The 21,226-nt window shown below is 44.2% G+C and overlaps 1 protein-coding gene across 4 annotated transcripts in view; it reads left to right on the forward strand.

Moving 5' to 3' along the window:
- Positions 1 to 21,226, forward strand: part of CUNH2orf42 (chromosome unknown C2orf42 homolog) — a 57,997-nt gene that overhangs the window by 2,967 nt on the left and 33,804 nt on the right. For 3 of the 4 annotated variants that reach the window (XM_008823252.3, XM_029558739.1, XM_029558738.1), the window contains exons 2-5: positions 6,641 to 6,734; positions 10,042 to 10,301; positions 11,313 to 12,147; positions 17,624 to 17,734. In XM_008823252.3, the coding sequence (XP_008821474.1) occupies positions 11,325 to 12,147; positions 17,624 to 17,734 (934 nt within the window). In that variant the 5' untranslated portion in view covers positions 6,641 to 6,734; positions 10,042 to 10,301; positions 11,313 to 11,324. Of the gene's footprint in view, positions 1 to 6,435; positions 6,735 to 10,041; positions 10,302 to 11,312; positions 12,148 to 17,623; positions 17,735 to 21,226 lie in introns of those variants that run through there. The other variant, XM_008823251.3, reaches the window with a different exon arrangement.

Raw genomic sequence — 21,226 nt, forward strand, 5'->3', positions numbered from 1 at the left:
GTGGCGCACGTCTTTAATCCCAGCGCTTGGGAGGCAGAGGCAGGTGGATCTCTGAGTTCAAGGCCAGCCTGGTCTACATAGTGAGTTCCAGGACAGCTGGAGCTACAAGGGAGACCCTGTCTCAAAAAGACCAAAAAAAAAAAAAAAAAAAAAAAGGTGGCTATTTATGCAAACTCAGTCAATCCAGTATCTGGTAAGTAACAGGTTCTCAATAAATGTTGAATTTGTAGGAGGGATTAGTTAAATTGTTGTCTCAAGCAGTCTGGTTTTGACCAAATAGCTGCCTGTATATACTATCAGCTGTAGTCCTGGGTATCAGGGTGGCAAAGGCTGATCTCAAAGGCCAAGTCAGGGCCAGTTCTATCATGTTAAGTAATTTCAAGTTCATTTACAGTGAAGACTGATCAACCTAGTTGGTTTTATACTCAAGATGAGATGCAGGTTTGAAACCAATAAACTGTTAGCTGGATGGCAGAGCCTAAATTACTGATCTGTAAAAGCACAGAAGCACATTGGAGAGGGACAGAAGCTTGTCAGCAGAAGGGAGAAAATGAGTCCATCTTCCCATTTGTGCAGCTGTTGCCTGGTTCAATGATGACATAACTAGGAGGACATGAGAGACATCTGTACTCATAGTCTGCAGAGTGAGAAGAGGGCTAATGACAGACTGCAGCCCCATCAGTGATGAAGGAACATTAGCAAAGAATGACAAAGACCCACTCCACCTGGAATACTGAAGGTCTGCAATACCACAGACACCAGGAGGAAAAAGCCCAAGAATATAGAAATATCAAAAATGTGGAATAATAAAGAAGTCATGGGGTAAAGAATCTGCTGAACTTAGCAATACAAAAATTCATTTGGTGACTTTGAACCTCTTCAGGGAAGTAGCAGAGGCAAAGTGAGCTGTAATGGCTTGACAAGCAGGAGGTGAGGACAGTCTGCCAGGACCTGCCTGTCTGCTTTCCTTGGCTATGGAGGGAAGAAAGAAGGAAAAAGAGGAAGCAGTCATTTAAGAAAAAATGGGTATAATTAACTGTAAAAAACGAAAGTAAATGACAGTCCTGCAGAGTTTGACAGACTGTGGTAGAAAGCTTGCCTAGCATATACAAGGGCCTTGGTGCCTGGGTGCACGCATGTGCGCGTGCACACACACACAATGATTTGGAAATAAAGATTCCGCATGGAGCTCTTTTATATATAGAAGTAATTTAACCTACATTTAATGTGTTGTCACATTGTGGTGCTGCACACTTGTAATTTGAGCATTCAGAAAGGCGAAGCAGGAGGACCTGAAGTTCAAGTCCAGCCTGGCCTGTATAATGAAACACAATCTTTAAAAAAGCAAAATAGAGCCGGGCGTGATGGTGCACGCCTTTAGTTCCAGCACTCAGGAGGCAGAGGCAGGCGGATCTCTGTGAGTTCGAGGCCAGCATAGCGAGTTCCAGGACAGCTGGGGTTACAGGGAGACTGTCTCAAAAAAGGCCAAAAAAACACAAAAAGCAAAATAGAATGCATGTATTTTGTACAAGTGTATTCTGGTTCTTAAGTTGCTTAGAAATTGAAGCATAGAACCAGGTATGGCATAAGCTTACAGTACCCAATTCCTCAGAAGGCTGAGGTAGTGAAATCACTTGAGGTGTGATTTGAGACAAACCTGAGCAACACAGCAGGGCTGCTTCAAGAGGGAGCTGGGATCAATGAAGCAGGCCTATAATCCCAGCACTGGAGGAATGGGGAACAGAGCAGAGATAGGGTATCACTGCAAGGCCAGCCAGAGATACATAGTGTGGCCCTGTCTGAAGAAAGAAGGGAGAGGAAATTGAATGGTACATTAAGAAATGCGAACTAGAGGCTGGAGAGATGGTTCAGTGGTTAAGAGCACTGGCAGCTCGTACAGAGGACTAGGGTTTCATTCCCATCACCCACATGGCAGCTAACAATTGTAACTCCCAGTTCCAGGGGACCCCATGCCCTCTTCTGACCTATAGGCATTGAATGCACATGGTGTACTTATAAACGTTCAGGCAAAACACTCATAAAATTTATTTTTAAATGTGAATTGTAAAAGTTTTGTCATTATTTCAAACCAATTCTGTCAAAGTTCTTGTTTCCCCTTACCTTTGCCAATGCTAGCTGTTAACAAGCTTTCATTTTTGTCAATGCTGAGTGCAAATTTCTCCTTTGTATTATATTTCCTTGATTACAAGTAGTCATTTTTTTCATGACAGCTGCCTATATGTACTTTTCTGTGACATGTTTATTCATGTCTTTTGTCCATTTTGTGATTATATTGTTGGGTTATTTTGTTTTGTTTTTTGATACAGGGTCTCACTATGTATTCCTGGCCATCCTGGAATTTGCTATGTAGAACAAACTGACCTTGAACTCACAGAGACCTGTCTGCCCCCCCCCCACCCCGTGCTGGGATTAAAGGTGTGCACTGTCACACCTGACCCTTAATTTTTAAAAATTTTATTTGTATGAGTGCTTTGCCTGCATGTATGTGAGCCACATACATCCAATGCCTACTTAGGCTAGAAGAGGGTGTCATCCCCTGGAACTGAAATTTCAGATGGTTATGAGGCCATGTAGGTGCTGGGAACTGAACATGGGTCATCTGCAAGAGCAGCCAGTGCTCTTAACTGCTCAGCCATCTCTCTAGCCCCTGTTGAATTACTTTTTAGTCAATTATTAGGACTCTCTTAAGCAATTTGGATAATCAGTCCTTTCTGGAAAAATGTAACATTTACATGGGTCCCTCAATAGTAGATCAGATTAAAATGCCTTATGGTGACCCCACAGTCAAAATCTCAAATGCTTGAGATGAGTACACAATAGAATTTTACCTCCCAAGTGCTTCAGTCATTGCATTACTGATATTTGATTTGTGATAACTGTATTTCTTATATTTTTTTAAGGTAAAGGATGGTAGAAGAATGTGAACAAGGAAAAAGTGACTATCAAATGACTATAGACATTAAAGAAAAAAAAACAAATTACAGCTGGGTGTGGTGGTACTTACCTTTAATCCCAGCACTGGGGAGGCCAGCCAGAGCTACAGAGTGAGACCCTGTCTTAGAACAACAACTGAAAGAGCCTCGATAAAGTTAAAATATAGTAGCTTAAAACTTCACTGGACTGACTAAGCAGGCGGAGCTGAAGAGGACAGTCAGTGAATTGGGACAGTCCATGGAGGCAGGGTGATAACAGGAAGAGAGCCCAAAGTAGAATGGAGGATCGAAAAACTTGAAAAACTTGAAACTTGGATTTCCATGAGGAGGGAAAAATTGGAATTTAGAATGGTCAGTGTTTACAAAGATATTGGCAATACTCAGAATTGTTTAAGATAGAAATTTGAGGGCAGGAGAGGTAGCTCAGTTGGTAGAGCACTTGTCTAGCATGTTCAAAGCCCTAGATCAATCCCCAACATCACAAAAATACTTGTCATACAGCATCCTCACATGGAAGCATGAAATAAGGACTTTTTTTTTTTTTTTTTTTGGTCTTTTTGAGAGAGTCTACCTGTAGCCCAGCTGGCCTCTGCCTCCCAAATGCTGGGATTAAAGGCCTGTGCCACCATGCCCAGCCAAAATAAAGACATTTTTAGAGGGGGAAAAAATGTGCTAACATTTCAGGAAGAAACCCATCTCAGCACAGATATTGAGCTGCAAGAAGAAATGAGCAAAGCCGGGTGTGGTGGTGCACACCTGTAGTCCCAGCACTTAGGAGGCAGAGGCAGGTGGATCTCTGTGAGCTCAAGGCCAGCCTGGTCTACGTAGTTCCTGGCCAGCTGGGGCTACAGGGAGACCCTGTTTCAAAAAGACCAAAAAAAAGAAATGAGTAAAGAAATGGGTACATCGGAAATTTAAATAAACTGTAGAACTGGGGGAGATGGTACAGCTCTGTAATTCCAGGACTCCAGAGGCTGAGGCAGGACTGCATTTGAGGCTAGACTGGGCTAGTCCTAGTGCTGAAGGAGACAGGATTTCCTGCAGCTTTCTGGCCAACCACTCTAATGGTGGTTGAGCTAATGAATTGGTGAACTATAGGTTCTATGAGAAACCCTGTCTCAAAAAATAAGGTGAGGAGCAGCTGAAGACACCCAATGCTGACCTCAGGTCGCCACACACATATACCTACACACACATATACTCTGTGAGACAACAAAAGAATATACATGACAAAATGATAAAAATGTTCTCGGGCTTTTCAGAATGGTAGCAATAATGTTTTGGTCTCGAGATAAAATTTAAAGATTATCATCTAGAAATAGGACACAGAACTATAACCTCCAAGAAGAGAAGAGATAAAGCAAAAGGAACATGAAAGAAAGGTGGACAAAGGTCATAAAATCAGCTGGGCGTGGTGGCACATGCCTTTAATCCCAGCTCTTGAGAGGCAGAGGCAGGCGGAGCTCTGTGAGTTTGAGGCCAGCCTGGTCTACATAGTTCCAGGTCAGCTGGGGCTACAGGGAGACCCTGTCTCAAAAAGACCCCCCCCCAAAAAAAGTCATAAAATCACATCATAGAATTAATGCCAAAACTGGTAAACACGAGAGATGTAAGTGGACTATGCCGATGTGTTAAAAGACATTGTCTTGAAAAAGAGACTATTTGATTGGATTTTAAAAATGAAGAGTCTTCTAGCCAGGCATGATGGTGCACACTTTTAATCCCAGCACTTGGGAGGCAGATCTCTGAGTTTGAGGCCAGCCTGGTCTACATAGAGAGTTCCAGGACACCTGGGGCTACAGCGAGCCTGTCTCAAAAAGACAAAAAAAAAAAGAAAAAATTCTGTGTCATGGGAATGTAATAAATTTTGTGTTCTTTTTCCAATTAACAACAAATTCAAGATGTGCTTCTTATAACATCTTAGAAAGTACATAAAAAATATACCAAGGAACGTCTTTGTTTAATTTGTATGTTTATTTTTGTATTGCCTGAATGTAGGTAAGTGCACCTGTGTTGTGCAATGCCGGCGGAGGACAGAAGAGGCTCGTGGATCCCCTGGAACTGGAGTTAGGATAGTTGTTAGCTGCCATGTGGGTGCTGGGATTCGAACCCAGGTCTTCTGCAAGAACAACCAGTGTACTTAACTGCTGAGCCATCTCTCCAGCCCCTCAAGGAACTTTAAACAATGCTAATGTTGCCAAATGATTACCAAACAAAATACATATGCACATATCTTTAAGTACACATATGATACTTAAGGAAATACTGATTTGGGGGGCTAGAGAGATGGTTCAGCAGTTAAAAGCACTGGCTGCTCTTGCAGAGGACCCAGGTTTGATTCTCAGCACCCATATGGTGGCTAAAAACCGTTTGTAACTCCAGTTCCAGGAGAATCCTATGCCCTCTTCTGACCTCTGAGGGCATTGCACAACATGGGTGCACTTACATACCTTCATACACATAAAAAAATTTTTTTAAAGAAAAGACTGATTTTAAAAGAGGATAGAAGGGTAAAAGAAGCTGAAAGATGATTGCTACCAGTTGGCAGAAGTCAAAGAGCTAGGAACACCTACTTTACCGTGCATACAAATTCTTTTCACATTTTTAGTACAGATGATCTTGAGGAGCTATGTGGTGTATAGAAACAGCTTTAACAACATTCATAGACTGCCCACTAACCAGATGCTGGTGGCATCCCTCCCAGTTGAGAACTAGCACTTAGCCAATCATTAGGCGTTAATTAGGCATGGAAAAGCTACCCTTTTATAGAAGGCAATTATCCAGATCATCCAAGACTGTTTTTAAACTTGAAGGGGGGGGGCTCTTCTGAAAAAGTGTCTCCATCGACCTCCAGTTTATGAAATTCTATTACAAATGTTCATCTCAGAAAAGTTCGATTTTTTTTTTTTTTTTTTTTCTTTTTTGAGACAGGGTCTCCCTGTAGCCCCAGCTGTCCTGGAACTTTTTATGTAGACTAGGCTGGCCTTGAAAACTCACAGAGAACCTCGTGCCTCTGCTTTCCGAGTGTTGGGATTAAAGGCCTGCGCCACCGCCCAGTTACTTTTCTTACAACTGAAAATAGTAAATTTATCAAAGATTAAAGCAGCCTGCCCACAGCACCACCACTAGTGAGTGAGTGGCCAGACTAGGACCAGAGGTGGAGAAGACTGCCAGTACACGGGCCTCCCTGAAGCAGCCTTGCACTCTGGAAATACCTGAAAAATCACTTAATTCTGTAGGATTAAATTATTCTGAGGGCCGAATATTACAGAAAACCGATTTGGGCTCATTACAGCGGGGAAACGTTCAAGTATTAGGAGCCAAGGGAGAAAAAAGTAATCGTGCAAGTGAAAGAGCAAGACCTCTAAAAGAACAGGAAAGCGCTGCTAGTAAGGTTTTAGGCAATTTTTGCTTCCATTTCTAGTGGCACTCTACTGAGGACCGGTCCTGGCCATTAGTCATGAATACTGGGAAGCCCTGTTAGGTCTTTGTACCACTAGGTTTGGTCAGGAAGACTTTGTGCATGTGTGCCAGAGTCTGAGCAGCGTCTGCTTCCAGACCTTATCTGAAAAATCACAGGGCTGCGTTAAGGAGAAAACTACAACTCCCATCATGCCACGCAAGCAGAGGTGGGCAGGCACTTGTCGCGCGTGGGCGGCTCTGACCAATAACGACTGTCGTTACAGCGAACAGTTTGGCTTCGTTTGTAAAAGGCCGCGGCAGCTGAAGAGAGGCGGCGAGGGCGGTCGCCGGTGAGAGGCTCCTGTAGGCGCGGGGCAGGTAAGGGGAGGTGGTGCGTGAGGCCAGGCGGCTGGGGTACAAGGCTAGGGGCGGGGGTCGAGGTGGAGAGAGTGTATAGGGAATTGTGTGCCCCGGCAGCGACGCTTCTGCTTGAGCCTTACTTAGTACCGGAAGTTAGCGTTGCGCGGAGGATGCTGGGAGGCAGGTCGCTAAAGACTGATGCTTCGTGGTCGGGTGCTCCCGGAAACTACGCCGAGGCGCGTGCCCCGCCACGCCTATTAGGGGCACGTATGTGTGCCGCATGGGACCGGGACCAGCTGCGGTCTGATAGGAACTCAGCAGATCCCACACTTAGTAGATGCCAGCGAGCTGTGACGCTTTGGTCCAACCTGACACAGTTTCATCCCTAAGATGGGTAAATAGCATGTAGCTAAATCAGCGAGTTTCAGGTTCAGTGAGAAACCTTGTCTCAGAAAATAAGGTGGAGAGGAATTGAAGACACCAGACATCGACCTCTGGCCTCCACATGCACCATGCACTTACAACTGCACACACACGTGTACACACACATAAGAAACATTAAAGCCGGGTGTAGTAGTACATACCGGTGATCCAGGCGAGCCTGGGCTATGTAGCAAGACCCTGTCTCAAAAAAAAAGAGCACTATAAGTATTGAACCTAAGGGCCTGGGAATGGAAATCAGCATAGTTCTTGCCTAGCATTCTGAAGCCCTGGTTATGACCCCCAGCATGGCTGTAATCACAGTAATTAGAGGTAGAGCCAGGAGGATCAGAGGTTCAGGGTTGTCTTCAGCTACGTTGAGAATTTGAGGCCAGACTGGAATATGTGGGACATTGTCTCAGAAAAGGTTGGGGGAGGTGTCATAGCACAATCCTATAATCTGTAATTGGGGTGGAGGCAGGGAGATCAGATTTCAGGGTCATCTTGGGCTACATAGCAAGTAGAGGCCAGGCTGGACTATAGGACAACTTATGTCAAAATATAAAGTAAAATAATGGCCTAGTAAAATGGCTCAGAGGGTAAAGGCACTTGCAACAAGCCTGATGTCCCGAGTTCAAGCTCTAGAACCCATAAGGTTGAAGGAAAAAAAATTCCACATGTGGCACACACATACCTTTAACACATACACACAATAAATATTTTTAAAAATAGGACCAGGCATTGTTGCATATGCCTTTAATCTCAGAACTCCAGAGGCAAAGGCAGACAGATTTCTGTGGATTTGAAGCTAGCCTGGTCTGCATACCAAGTTCCAGGCCAGGACCCTGTGTGCTCATTAATATTTGTCGACTTGACAGGAAAACTCAAGAGTCACCTGGGAAGAGGGAACCTCAAATTTACGAATTACCTCCATCAGATTGACCCGTGGGCATATTTATAGGGCATTTTCTTGATTGATAATTGATGTAAGAGGGCCCAGCCCACTGTGGGTACCACCCCTAGGCAGGTGGGCCTGGGCATCTAAGAAAGCTAGCTGAGCAAAGCCAAGGGAAGAAAACCAGTAAGCAGCATTCCTCTGGTTTCTGCTCCAAGCTCCTGCCTTGAGTTCCTGCCTTGACTTTCCTCAATGAAGGATTTTAACCTATAAGTCAACCCTTTCCTTAGCTGGGTATGGTGGCACACTGCTTTAATCTCAGCACTTGGGAGGCAGAGACAGGAAGATCTCTGTGAGTTCAAGGCCAGCCTAGTCTACATAGTTCCAGGCCAGACAGCAAGATCTCATAACAAAACCAAATAAACAACCCAAGCAAATAAACCCTTTCCTCCCCAAGTTGGTTCCGGTCAGCGTTGTATCATACAGTAGTAGAGAAACCAGCTAAAACATCCTGTCCTGGACTGGTGAGATGGCTTAGTGGGTAAAAGTACTTGCCTTCAAGCCTGATAACCTGAAATAAATCTCTGGGATCCACATGGTAGAAGGAGTAAACTGACTCCCAGTAGTTGTCCTCTGACTTCCATATACGTGCTGTGGCATGTGTACACACACACACCAAAAACAGTTTTTAAAAAACCTGTCCCAGGGGCTGGAGAGATGGCTCAGCAGTTAAGAACACTGACTGTTCTTGCAGATGTCCTGGGTTTGAATCCCAGCACCCACATGGAAGCTAACAACTGTCCATAACTCCAGTTCCAGGGGATCCGACAGCTTCATCTGTCCTCCGTGGCCATTGCATGACACAGGTGCACTTACCTATATGCAGGCAATACATGCATACACATAAATAAAATATTTAAAAAAAAACAAAAACAACAACAATAGAAAATAAAATTTAAAATAGGGGATTGCTGGGGAGATAGTTCAGTCATTGAAGTGCTTGCAAAAGAGTTCAATACATAGCACTCAAAAGAATCTGGGTGTTTGTGGTAGTGCCTGTTTTGTAATCCCAGCGCTGGGAAGGCGGAGAGGCAGATCCTTGGAGTGCTCCAGGCCAGTGAGAGATCTTTCCTCAAAAAAAAAAAAAAAAAAAGTCAGGTGGTATGTGAGGAATGACGCTCAGGGTTGTCCTCTTGCCCCAACACTCAACGTGCACACGAGCATGCACGCTCACACCAAAAAGCATTGAACTTAATATTACATATATTAAGCTGATACCTGCAACTTTGAAATGCATAAAATAGGATTTTTGAGGGCTAGAGAACAAGACACAAGATGAAGCACAAACAGTAAGTGTTAAGTGTAAAATCTCATGGCTAGGTGCATAGGGTCTCACTGTATAATGCCGTATTTTTCTACACTGTGGGGAATATCACATGTAGTTTCACACTCAAGAGTCTGGGCTAGTGGAAGGTGCTCTGCTGACTTTCCTGGGTGACCTCAGGCAAATTACTAAAGTTTCCATCTATACATATAAGTGGTTGTTTGCATACTGCTGATTCTCACGTGAAATTCAAATGAGTGGATGGGAAAGCACTTTGAAAAACAAAGCTCTAAAACTGTGATGTATTACCTTTAGAAAAGACGATTGACTAATTCTTTGCTGAGGCTCCTGGTGCTCCTTTCAAGCTCTGTGTTATGGCATTACCATTGTTTTACCTTTGTAGTTGGAAGCACAAAACATTTAACCCTTTCTTTAGCAATATCTGTCAAGTATTTCTCAAATTACTGCCAAAGAGTTGGATGTAGATTCTCTAGGATTGTTTTTGGTTTTTGTTTGTTTTTGCCTGTTTTTGTGCTGAGGATCTCTTTGTGCTGAGGACTGTTTTGAGCAGTCCCAGGACTGCTCATAGGTAAGCTACTCTGCTACTGAGTTTGCCTCTGTTTTCTGTTCCTAAGTGGAAAGAACCATGTTTTATTGTAGGACAACCATCTCTTGTTTTACTTTAGGCTGCCTAGGTCTCCTCTTTGGAGGGAATCTGACTGGAACACTGGGCAGGAGCTTTGCCACTGGCTGGGTGAAGAGGAGTAAGCAGAATATTTGTATTGTGACATCAGAGCTTGACCTTCTGAAGATAGGCTGAGCAATATCACTGCAGACAAGCATGCTTCTCTCTGTGCTGTCTGATCATCACAAACTGATGAAGCAAGCATTAGGTCTCATGGATACAAGCTCTTCTGTTCTCCAGATGCCCTGTCAGCTAGTACAGGTATGTCCTAGTTTGTTCTTCATTGCTGTGACAAAACACTCTGACCACTACCATCCTGGGGAGGAAGGGGCTTATTTATCTTACATCTCCTGGGTCACAGTTAATCAGGCAGCCCAAGGTAGGAACTCAGGGCAGGAACCTGGAGGCAGGAGCTAGAACACTGGCCATGGAGGAACTCCGCTTACTGGCCTGCTCCCTGACCCCCGCTTAGCCTGCTTTCTTATACAACACAGGCCCACCTGCCCAGGGGTGGCACCATCCACAGTGGGCTGGGCTCTGCCACGTCACTCATCAAGATCCCCCACAGACATGGCCACAGGCCAGTCCAATAGAGGCAATTCCCCAATTGAGGCTCCCTCAACCCAGGTGTGTCAAGTTGACACTAAAGCTATCCAGCACAAGGTAAGACTGGGCTGACTTCACAGGAGCCGCTTAGAAAGGAGATAACTCGTTTTTCCTGTGTTCTGCTTCTTTGTTTCCTTTAGAAAAGATGATATACATGAGGCAGGGTCTCATGTAGCCTAAATTGACCCTGAGCTCCTTTGTAGTGGAGGATGATACTAAACTTTGTACCTCTTGCCCCCACCTATTGAGTGCTGGGATTACATTCATGCACCACAACCTGTGGCTTATTTGGTGCTGGGGCAACACTAGTCCTGAGATCTCGGCTAAGGAAGGAGGATCTCTGAGAGTTGACCAACCTGGGCTATATAGTGAGTTGGAGGCCAGTCTGGACTACAAAGTAAAACCCTGTCTTTTAAAAAAATCTCTCTCACTGGGTGTGATGGCACATGCCTTCAATCCTAGCACTTGGCGGGTCTTTGTGAGTTCAGGCCAGCTTGGTGTACATAGTGAGTTCCAGGACAGCTGGGGCTACAGGGAGACCCTGTCTCAAAAAGACAAAAAAAAAAAAAAAAAAAAAAAAAACCAACTCTCTCCTCTCTCTCTCTTCTCTCTCTTTTTCTCAACTGTGTGAATGTATACTTCTTGCTGATGGTCTCGTCTTTCTAGGGACTGTGAAAAATGGAACCAAACTCTCAGAGGACTAAAGTCCCAGCTTTCTTATCTGATCTTGGGAAGGCCACATTGAGGGGAATCAGAAAGTGTCCCCGATGCGGCACATACAATGGCACCCGAGGGCTGAGCTGTAAGAACAAGACATGCGGAACCATATTCCGCTATGGTGCCCGGAAGCAGCCTAGCGTAGAAGCTGTCAAAATCATCACAGGCTCTGATCTGCAGGTCTACTCTGTGCGACAAAGAGACCGAGGCCCTGATTATCGATGTTTTGTGGAGCTAGGTGTTTCAGAGACAACAATCCAGACAGTAGATGGGACAATCATCACTCAGCTGAGCTCTGGCCGATGTTATGTCCCCTCATGTTTGAAAGCTGCTGCTCAAGGTGTTGTGGAGAACCAGTGCCAGCATATTAAACTGGCAGTCAACTGCCAGGCAGAGGCTACCCCTCTGACTCTGAAGAGTTCAGTCCTGAATGCCATGCAGGCCTCCCCAGAAACCAAACAGACCATCTGGCAGTTGGCCACGGAACCCACAGGACCCCTGGTACAGAGGATCACTAAAAACATCTTGGTGGTGAAATGCAAGGCAAGCCAGAAGCACAGCCTAGGGTACTTGCATACATCCTTCGTGCAGAAGATCAGCTCCAAAAGTTTGCCAGAGCGCCGCTTCTTCTGCTCTTGTCAGACTCTGAAGTCACACAAGTCCAATGCCCCCAAGGCCGAGGCAGCTCCGAGCTGCATCCACTTCTTTGCTTGCCTCTGTGCCTTTGCCAGCGATGAGACATTGGCTCAGGAATTCTCAGATTTCCTAAATTTTGATGCCAGTGGTAGGTGGGATGATTGATGTAGTTACTGTGTTCTAAAATGGCAGTGAAAGCGCTCCCCTGATGGCATGTAGAGATTGTCCCTACAACCTTCAGGCACAGCTGCTAGACAATTAGATGAAAGGCATCCTTTTTGTATTTATTGTGTTATGTGTGCATGATGTGTGTGTGTGTGTGTGTGTGCACAATGTGGACATGGTACATGCATGATGATCAGAAGACAACTGTAGAGTTGGTTCTCTCCTTCCATTTTTATGTGTGCTCTAGGGATTGAACTCAGGTGGTCAGGTTTGAGCACGTAGAGCTTTTACTTTTTGAGCCATCTTGCCAGCCCATACTTTCCTGTTTCTTTGATTTGGTTTGGTTTGGTTTAATTTGGGTTGGGTTGGGGTTTTTTTTGTTTGTTTGTGTTTTTTTGTTGTTGTGTTTTCTTGGTTTGGAACTCAATTTGTAGACCAGACTGGCCTTGATTTGACAGAGATCCACCTGCCTCTGCCTTCTGAGTGCTGGAACCGAATAGTTGCATCACCACCCCTGGCTTTTTTTCTTTTTCTTTTTCTTTTTTTTAACAAAACACAGGGTTTTGTTAAAGTAGCCCAGCTAGCTCCAAACCCCCAATCCTGCCTCTCCCAAGTGCCAGAATTACAGGCCTGAGCCACCATTCCTGGCTAGCATTCTTTCTTTCAATTCAGTCAGTATATGGTGCATAAAGGTTTGGTTGGACAGCTAAAACTAGTAATAAAGGGACTTCAACATTTTTATTGAGACAAATTAATTTAGCAAAGTTAGGGGTTTTGTGTGTGTATGTGTTGTGATGCAGAGGCCAGAAGGGGACAGCAGCTGTTTTCCTCTAACACTTTCTCCCTTTTTCCTGTAAGAACTCAGATCCTAATGCTTGCATACCAAGCACTCTTACTGACTGTACTATCTCCTCAGTCCAAAGTTAGCTTTACTCTGATTTTTTTAAAAAATCACAGACCCTCTATGATGACAAAAAAAAGAAAAGAAAATCTTTTATTACAGTTTTCTTTTTCCTTTAAAAAAATTTATGTATATGAGTATATTGCCTACCTGTATGTAAGTACACCCCTGTCATGCAAAGCCTGCAGAGGTCAGAAGAGGCCATTGGGTCCCCTGGAACTGGAGGTATGGATGATTGTTAGCCACCATGTAGGTGCTAGGAATCAAACCTGGGTCCTCTGCAGGAGCAGTCAATGCTCTTAACTACTGAGCCATCTCTCCAGCCCTATAAAAAATAAGTCTTTAGTGACTAGAGAGATGGTTCAGTGTTTCATCTGCATATAAGTGCACCACGTGTGCAGTGTCCACGGAGGCCAGAAGAGGGTTTTGGATCTCCTGGAGCTGGAGTTACAGATGGTTGTTAGCTGCCATGTGGGTACTGTACTGGGAACCCAACCCAGGTCCTCTGCAAGAGTAACATTAACCATTAGCCATTTCTTGAGCCCTCTTTCTTTTTTCTTATCCCTAAAGATGATGCTCAAAATACCTTTATCTTGGGGCTGAGGAAATGGCTTGGGTTAAGAGCACTAGCTGCTCTTGCCAGAAGACCTGGGTTCGCATCCCAGCACCTACATGACAGCTGAGAACCATCTGTATCTCCAATTCCAGGGGATCCAAAGCCCTCTTCTGTCCTCCTCAGGCACTGACAACATGGGTGCTCTTACATACATATAAGCATAACACTCATAGACATATTAAATAAATAAATAAATAAACCTTTATCTCTTTTGTTGACATTTTTGGGTTTTTCATTTTTTAAATTTATTATTATTTTGTCTTTTTTGAAACAGGGTCTCCCTGTAGCCCCAGTGGGCCTGCAGGAACTCACCAGAACAGGTTGGCTTTGATCTCACAGAGATCCACCTATCTCTGCTTCCTAAGTGCTAGGATTAAAGGCATGTGCCACCACTCCCAGTGATTGATTTTCCTTTTAAAGATTTAGTTTTGTGCCAAGCATGGTAGCACACGCCTTTAGTGCCAGCACTTGGGAGGTAGAGACAGGCAGATCTCTGTAAGTTTGAGGCCAGCCTGGTCTCCATAACAAGTTCCAGGCCAGCTGGGGCTACAGGGATACCCTGTCTCAAAAAGACCCCCCCAAAAAGATTTATTTATTAAATAAGTTCTTTTTTTTGGGGGGGGTTTCTCCCTATAGCCCCAGCTGTCCTAGAACTCACTGTGTAGACCAGGCTGGCCTCAAACTCACAGAGATCCACCTGTCTCTGACTCCCAAGTTCTTGGATTAAAGGTGTGTACCAACATGCCCAGCAAGTTCATTTATTTTAAAAAAAGATTTTGTTAGTCTTTATGTGTATGAATGTATTGCCTGCATGTAAGTGCACCCATGTCATGGAGAGCCTGCAGAGGCCAGAAGAGGGCATCAGAGCCCCTGGAACTTGGAGTTATGGATGGTTAGCCACCATGTGGGTTCTGGGAATCAAATCCGGGTCTTCTGCAAGAGCTCTTTAACTGCTGGGCCATCTCTCAAGCCCCATTGTTGATTTTATGAGTATATGTGTGTGCCTGGGTTTATGTATGTGCACCACATGTATGCAGTGCCCTTGGAGGCCAGAAGAAGTTACCAGATCCCCTGGAACTGCAGTTATAGGTAGCTGTGAGCTGCCGTGTAGGCGCTGGAAACTGAACCCAAGTTCTCTGTAAGAACAGCAAGTGCCCTTAACCACTGAATACTGCTCTAGCCTCTAAAGATTTATTTTTATGGAACTGGAGAGATGGCTCAGTGGTCAAGAACACTGACTGCTTTGATTCCCAGCACCCACATGGTGGCTAACAACCATTCGTACCTCTAGTTCCAGGTGATCCAACGCCCTCTTCTGACCTCAGACATTGCATGACATGGGCATACTTGTACACATGCAAGCAATACACTCATACACATAAAATAAAAATAGCCGGGCATGGTGGTGCATGCCTTTAATCCCAGCACTTGGGAGGCAGAGGCAGGCGGATCTTTGTGAGTTCAAGGCCAGCCTGGTCTACATAGTGAGTTCCAGGACAGCTGGGGCTACAGGGAGACCCTGTCTCAAAAAAGACCAAAAATAAATAAATTAAAATATTTTTTTAAAGATTTATTTTTATTATTTTATGTGGATATGTGTGTATTTGTGTGAATGTATACTATGTGTGTGCATGCCTGCAGAGACCAGAAAAGGGTGTCATCCCCTGGAGCTGGTATTCCAGGCAGGCAAGACCCAATGTGGGTGCCTCAGCAGCAAGCACTCTTAACCACTAAGCTATCTCTTCAGCCTCTATTTTTTACTTTGTGGTATGTGTGTGTACATGTTCACATACCATAGGGAGTGTTTGGAGGTCAGGAGGCAACCATGATTCAGGCAGGGCCTCTCTTGTTTGCTGCTATGCTTTGTACTGCAGATGAAATTGCCTGTGAGCTCCCAGGGGCTTCTCCTGTCTGCCTCCCATCTTTCTGTAAGAGTGCTGGGATTACAAATATGTGCTACCGTGTCTGACTTGGTGTGTGTGTGTGTGTGTGTGTGTGTGTGTGTGTGTGTGTGAGAGAGAGAGTTTTTGAGAGAGGGTCTCCCTGTAGCCCCAGCTGGCCTGGAACTTGCTATGTAGACCAGGCTGACCTCAAACTTGCAGAGATCACTTGCCTCTGCCTCCTGAGTGCTGGGATTAAAGGCTTGTACCACCAAGCCTGGCTCCCATGTCTGACTTTTTTTAAAAAAAAGTCTTTTATTTTTATTTTATATATGTGTGAGTGCGTGTATGTATGTATGTGTGTTATATGTGTGCCTAATGCCCATGAAGGCCAGAAAAGCATTGAAATCCCCTGAAACTGCATAGGTGGCAGTAAGCCACCATGTTGGTGCTAGAAACTGAACCCAGGTCCTCTACAAGAACAGCAAGTGCACTTAACCACTGGGTCTTCCAGGCCCCATGTCTGATGTTTTATACAGGTTCTGGGGATCTAAACCCAGGTTCTCAGGCTTGCACAGCAAGAACCACTGAACTATCTCCCCAGCCTCTCTTTTTTTCCTTTGAGATAAGAGCTCATGCAGCCCAGGCTGGCCTCAAATTCATTATGTAGATACATCTGACTGAAATTTTTATCCTTTTGCCTCTACTCCCCAAGTGCTGGGATTTAAACTGTGCCACCACCCACCCCTAGCTCAAATTTTACCACACCTAGCTTCATTCCCAGCTTTTAATTCATCTGTTTTTCTTTTTCTTTTTTTTGGTCTTTTTGAGATGAGGTCTCCCTGTAGCCCCAGCTGTCCTGGAACTCACTCTGTAGAACAGGCTGGCCTTGAACTCACAGAGATCCGCCTGCCTCTGCCTCCTGAGTGCTGGGATTAAAGGCCGGGCTGTTTTTCTTTTTTTTAAAGGCAGTGTCACTGTAGTCCATGTTGACCTATAATTTATGGTGCTCATCCTGCCTCAACCTCCTGATAGTATTACCAAGCGTGTGCCACCATGCCCAGTGACATGTTTGTCTTGTAAACACTTATTTTTGTAAATATTTTTTAAAATATTAATCTTTTTAGGATTTTATTTTTAATTATGTGGATGTGGATGTGCATGGGTATGTCCATGTAAGTGCAGATGCCTGCAGATGGCATTGGGTACCTCTGGAGCTCTAGTACAGGCAGTTGTGAGCTGCCCAGCATGGGTGCTGGGAACTGAACTCAGGTCCTCTGCTAGAATAGTATTAACTATTAATCACTGAGTCCTCTCTCCAGCCCTATTTCCTTTTCTTAATGATGGTTAGCTGCCAACAACTCCCAGCTTTTTAGTTTTACTCCACAGAAAAGAGAGAGAGTGTGTGTCTGTGTGTGTGATTCTGTGTGTGAGTCTGTGTGTGTGTGTGTGCGCACACAATGGAGATGGATGGAACCCAGGGCCTTGTGCATTCTAAGCAAGTGCTCTGCTACAGGAGACACTCCTGCATTCCAGAGCAAAGCTCACATGTTTGGTGGAGCTCTTTCAAGGATCTTATTTTATTTTATTTACTTATTTATTTATTAATTATTATTATTATTTTATTATTTTTGGTATTTTTGACACAGGGTCTCCCTGTAGCCCTGGCTAGCCTGGAACTCAAAGATCCACCTGCTTCTGCCTCCCTAAAGCTGGGACTAAAGGCATGCCCCACCATGCCCAGCTCCTCAAGGAACTTATTTTAAAGCAGTCAGTCCATCCATTGTTCTGTAGATTTGATTTTTTTTTTCTTTTTTTCTTTTTTGGTCCTTTGAGACAGGGTCTCCCTGTATCCTCAGCTGGCCTAGAGCTTGCTATGTAGACCAGGCTGACCTTGAATTTACAGAGATCCTACCTCTGCCTCCCAAGTGCTGGGATTAAAGGCATACACCACACCTAGTTTAGGATTTGAATTTTTATATAAATTAATTTTTCTTTAGTTGGGGGCACATACTTTCTCTTGAATAGTATTAGTGATTCAAAAACCTCTTTTTTTTTAAAGGTCTTAAGGAGATTATTGTGCCCCAGTTAGGCTGTCATTCAGAATCAACTGTATCAACCTGTGAGTCTGCTGCCTCTAAGCCAAGGAAGAGGAAGAAGGATGACGTGTCTGGTGAGACTGTTTCACTTGTATTTGGTGTTACCATCTTTGGAGATTGTTTCACTGTCTTTGTATGAATCTGAGAAATTACTTTGCTTTTTTAATAATGATCTTTTAAAATTATATTCTGGGTATGGTGGTTGTCCGCCTTTAATCCCAGCACTTGGGAGGCAGAGACAGGTGGGTCTTTGTGAGTTCTAAGCCAAGCCAGAAAGAAAAAAAGAAAGAAAAGGAAGAGAGAGGAGGAAAGAAATTATGGGTTGGGATGGGAGAGGGTAAGTTCAGTGGCAGAGAACATGCTTAGTATGCACAAAGTCCCATAAAGGTCAATCCCAGCACCAAAAACACTTGTGACGGTGGTTAGTTCTATTTCTTACTCTAATTTAGGTATACAGTTGTTTGCATTTTCAACAGTGGAGATAGGTAGGTAGATAGATCCATAGATAGATATAGATCTTCTTCAATTTAAGGGTGTTTTACCCTGATAAACACATAGTAGAAAATAGTCTTTTTTTGCCCCTTTTTATTGAATTTTTTAAAATTTCATACAATATATTTTGATCATATTTAGGTTCTCTCTCATGTCTGCAGACCCACTTACTGTCCCCTGCCCAATTTCATATACTCTATTATATATATAAAAGTTTAGAGTAAAATTTCACCCAAATGTTCTTTGGTGTGGATCCATTCACTGGAGCCTGGTTAACTTACCAAGAGTCACACCCTTAAAAGAGAGTAACTCTCCCCGCTCCCCACAGCCATCAATTTGTAATAGTTTCTCAGGTGAGATTGGAGTTTACCCATTTCCCCACATCTATGCTGGGATTTTGTCTAGTTTGAGCTTGCATGGGACTTGTGCATACTGTCACCATTGCTGTGAGGTCATATGAATAACTTGCCAGTTGTCTGGAAAATTCTTGTTTCCTTGTGATCATCCACCACCTCTGGCTCTTACAATCCTTCTACCCCCTCTTCTACAATGATCCCTCAGCCTTGGGAGGCAGAAGTTTGATATAAGTGTCCTATTCAGGAATAACCACTCTGCAGCCTTTTGTTCTCTGCACGTTTGCCACTTGTGGGTTTCTGTGTTAATCACCATATACTACATAGGAATCTTCTCTGAGAGTTGGAAGATATATTAATCTATGGAAATAACAATAACAATAAATGATTAGGCATTGCCTTAATACTATATCTGTTTAGCAGAATAATAGTATTAGGCGCTCTTTCCTCAATGGCATGTGGCCTGCTTAGCCGCATGTTTCTAGTCCTAATAGCAGTGCCAGGTATGGGTTCTATCTTGTGAAGCAGACCTTAAATCTAAGTAGAATGTGATTTGTGATGTACACACAGAGTTCCAGGCCACCTGGGGCTACAGGGAGACCCTGTCTCCCAAAACAAAACAAAACAAAAAAAAAAAAGAGATGGCTCAGAGAGAGCACTGGCTGTTGTTCATAACTCCATTTCAGAGGATCTGATACCCTCTTCTGGACTCTTTGGGCATTGCACATGTGTGGTTAACATATATCTAAGCAAAACCACTCATAAAATAAATAAAAATTTTATTTCAATATTTTATGTGTACGAATGTTATGCTACATGTAATTAAGTGCACCCATGTCATGCAATGCCCACGGAGGGACAGAAGAGGCTGTCGAATCCCCTAGAACTGAAGTTACGGACAGTTGTTAGCTGCCATGTGGGTGCTGGGATTCAAACCTTGGTCTTCTGCAAGAACAGTCAGTGTTCTTAAGCACTGAGCCATCGCTCCAGCCCCAGCAAAGATTTTTTTAAATGAGGAAATTACAGGTAAAGGTAGAGTGTGGGCTCCTAAGCATGATTAGTGTATGTAGTCATAAACACTTTAAAAGTAGCTCACAGTTGTAGCCCCCCTCTGCTACCTGGTAGCCTCCCTGTTTGACCAATGGCGAAAAACAGATTAGACCAAGGGTCCCCTAGTTATGCTGCTGGGGAGCAATTTCATTGCCCTCCTGAGCGCTTTTATTGGGAGTTCAACGTTTGAAGTTCACAGAGTTTACATATGATAAGTGCTCAAGCAGTGCAAAACACATAGGGATTATCCATTATAATGGGTAAGAAAGCAAGCACAGCATCTCCAAGGCCATGGAGACTGACCCAGTAACTGACCTCCTTTGATGTCTGCAGAAACATAAAAGGGGATGGGGTGGGGGGAACACTATACCTGCCCTGGCATCCCAAGGACAGCTGTCTAATTGGTCTTATTTCCCAGCATCCTGGGAGCAGATTGCCCCCTTCTCAACCTTCTACATCAACAAAGTCCAGAGAAGTCTGTTAATTCTTAAGTGAGCCAAGTGACAGGAGTCTGTTAACTATTAGTGATCAGAGCACTGTTGTCCTTAAAGGACAAGGGGGGTCACTACACACAGTGGGCTGGCTAGGAGGTCCAGCAGGTAAAGGAACTTGGCATGTAAATGTGATGACCTGAGTTCTATAACTGGAATCCACATAAAGGTGAGAAGAGAGAACCAACTCCATAAAGTTGTCCTCTGACCTATTGGAACTGGCGATCAACAAGATGGTTTCACTGGGTAAAAGTGCTTGCTGTGAAAGCATGAGGACCTTAGATTGAATCCCCAGTGCCTCACATAAAAGCTGGGTATGACTGTGGTACCTGTAAACACCAGCATTGTGGAGTGGACACAGGTGGATCCTGCGAGCCCACTGGCCAGCCAACCTAGCTGAAATGGCTAGTTTCAGGTCAAATGAGAAGTGCTATCTCAAAGAACAAGATAGAGAGTGGTACAGGAAGACACCCAGTGTTGTCCTCTGGCTGCCACACACATAAGTATGCTCACCCCCCACACACACATACACACAACACCTACACATCTGTCACACATAAACATGCTCATACACACTCAGAGAAAACTGAACCAAATCAATAAAAACAAGCCACTTGGAGGTAGAGGCAAGAAGATCAAGAATTTAAGTTGTTAAATTTAGTCACATGGTGACTAACAACAGTCCTTAATTCCAGATCCAGGGGAATCCAACTCCCTCTTCTGGCCTCTGTGGGCACTGTGGGCAGATGGTGCACTTACATGCCTGCAGGCAAAAATGCTCATACACATAAAGTAAAAATAAACGTTTTTTGAAAATCAGATAAACCTGGTGTGGTGGTGTACACCTTTAGTCCCAGCACTGAGGAGGCAGAGACAGGTGGATCTCTGTGATGGAGGCCAGCCTGGTGTACATAGCAAGCTTTAAGCCAGCTAGGGAACTGGAGTTACAGATGGTTGTTAGCCACCATGTGGTGCTAGGAACTGAACCTGGATCCAGGTACACTTACATACATGCAAGCAAAACACTCATACACATAAAATTGAAATTTAAAAAAGTTCCTAGTTTCTTATGAGCAGCAGAAAAGGTTAAAATTTTGTGGTTAAGAGCACTGAATGCTCTTGCAGAGGACCCAGGTTCAACTCCCAGCACCCACATAGTGGCTAACAACCATCTGTAATT

The sequence above is a fragment of the Nannospalax galili genome, unplaced genomic scaffold, assembly GCF_000622305.1.
Source record: "Nannospalax galili isolate Female #2095 unplaced genomic scaffold, S.galili_v1.0 scaffold269, whole genome shotgun sequence".
In the NCBI taxonomy this organism is placed as follows: Eukaryota; Metazoa; Chordata; class Mammalia; order Rodentia; family Spalacidae; genus Nannospalax; species Nannospalax galili.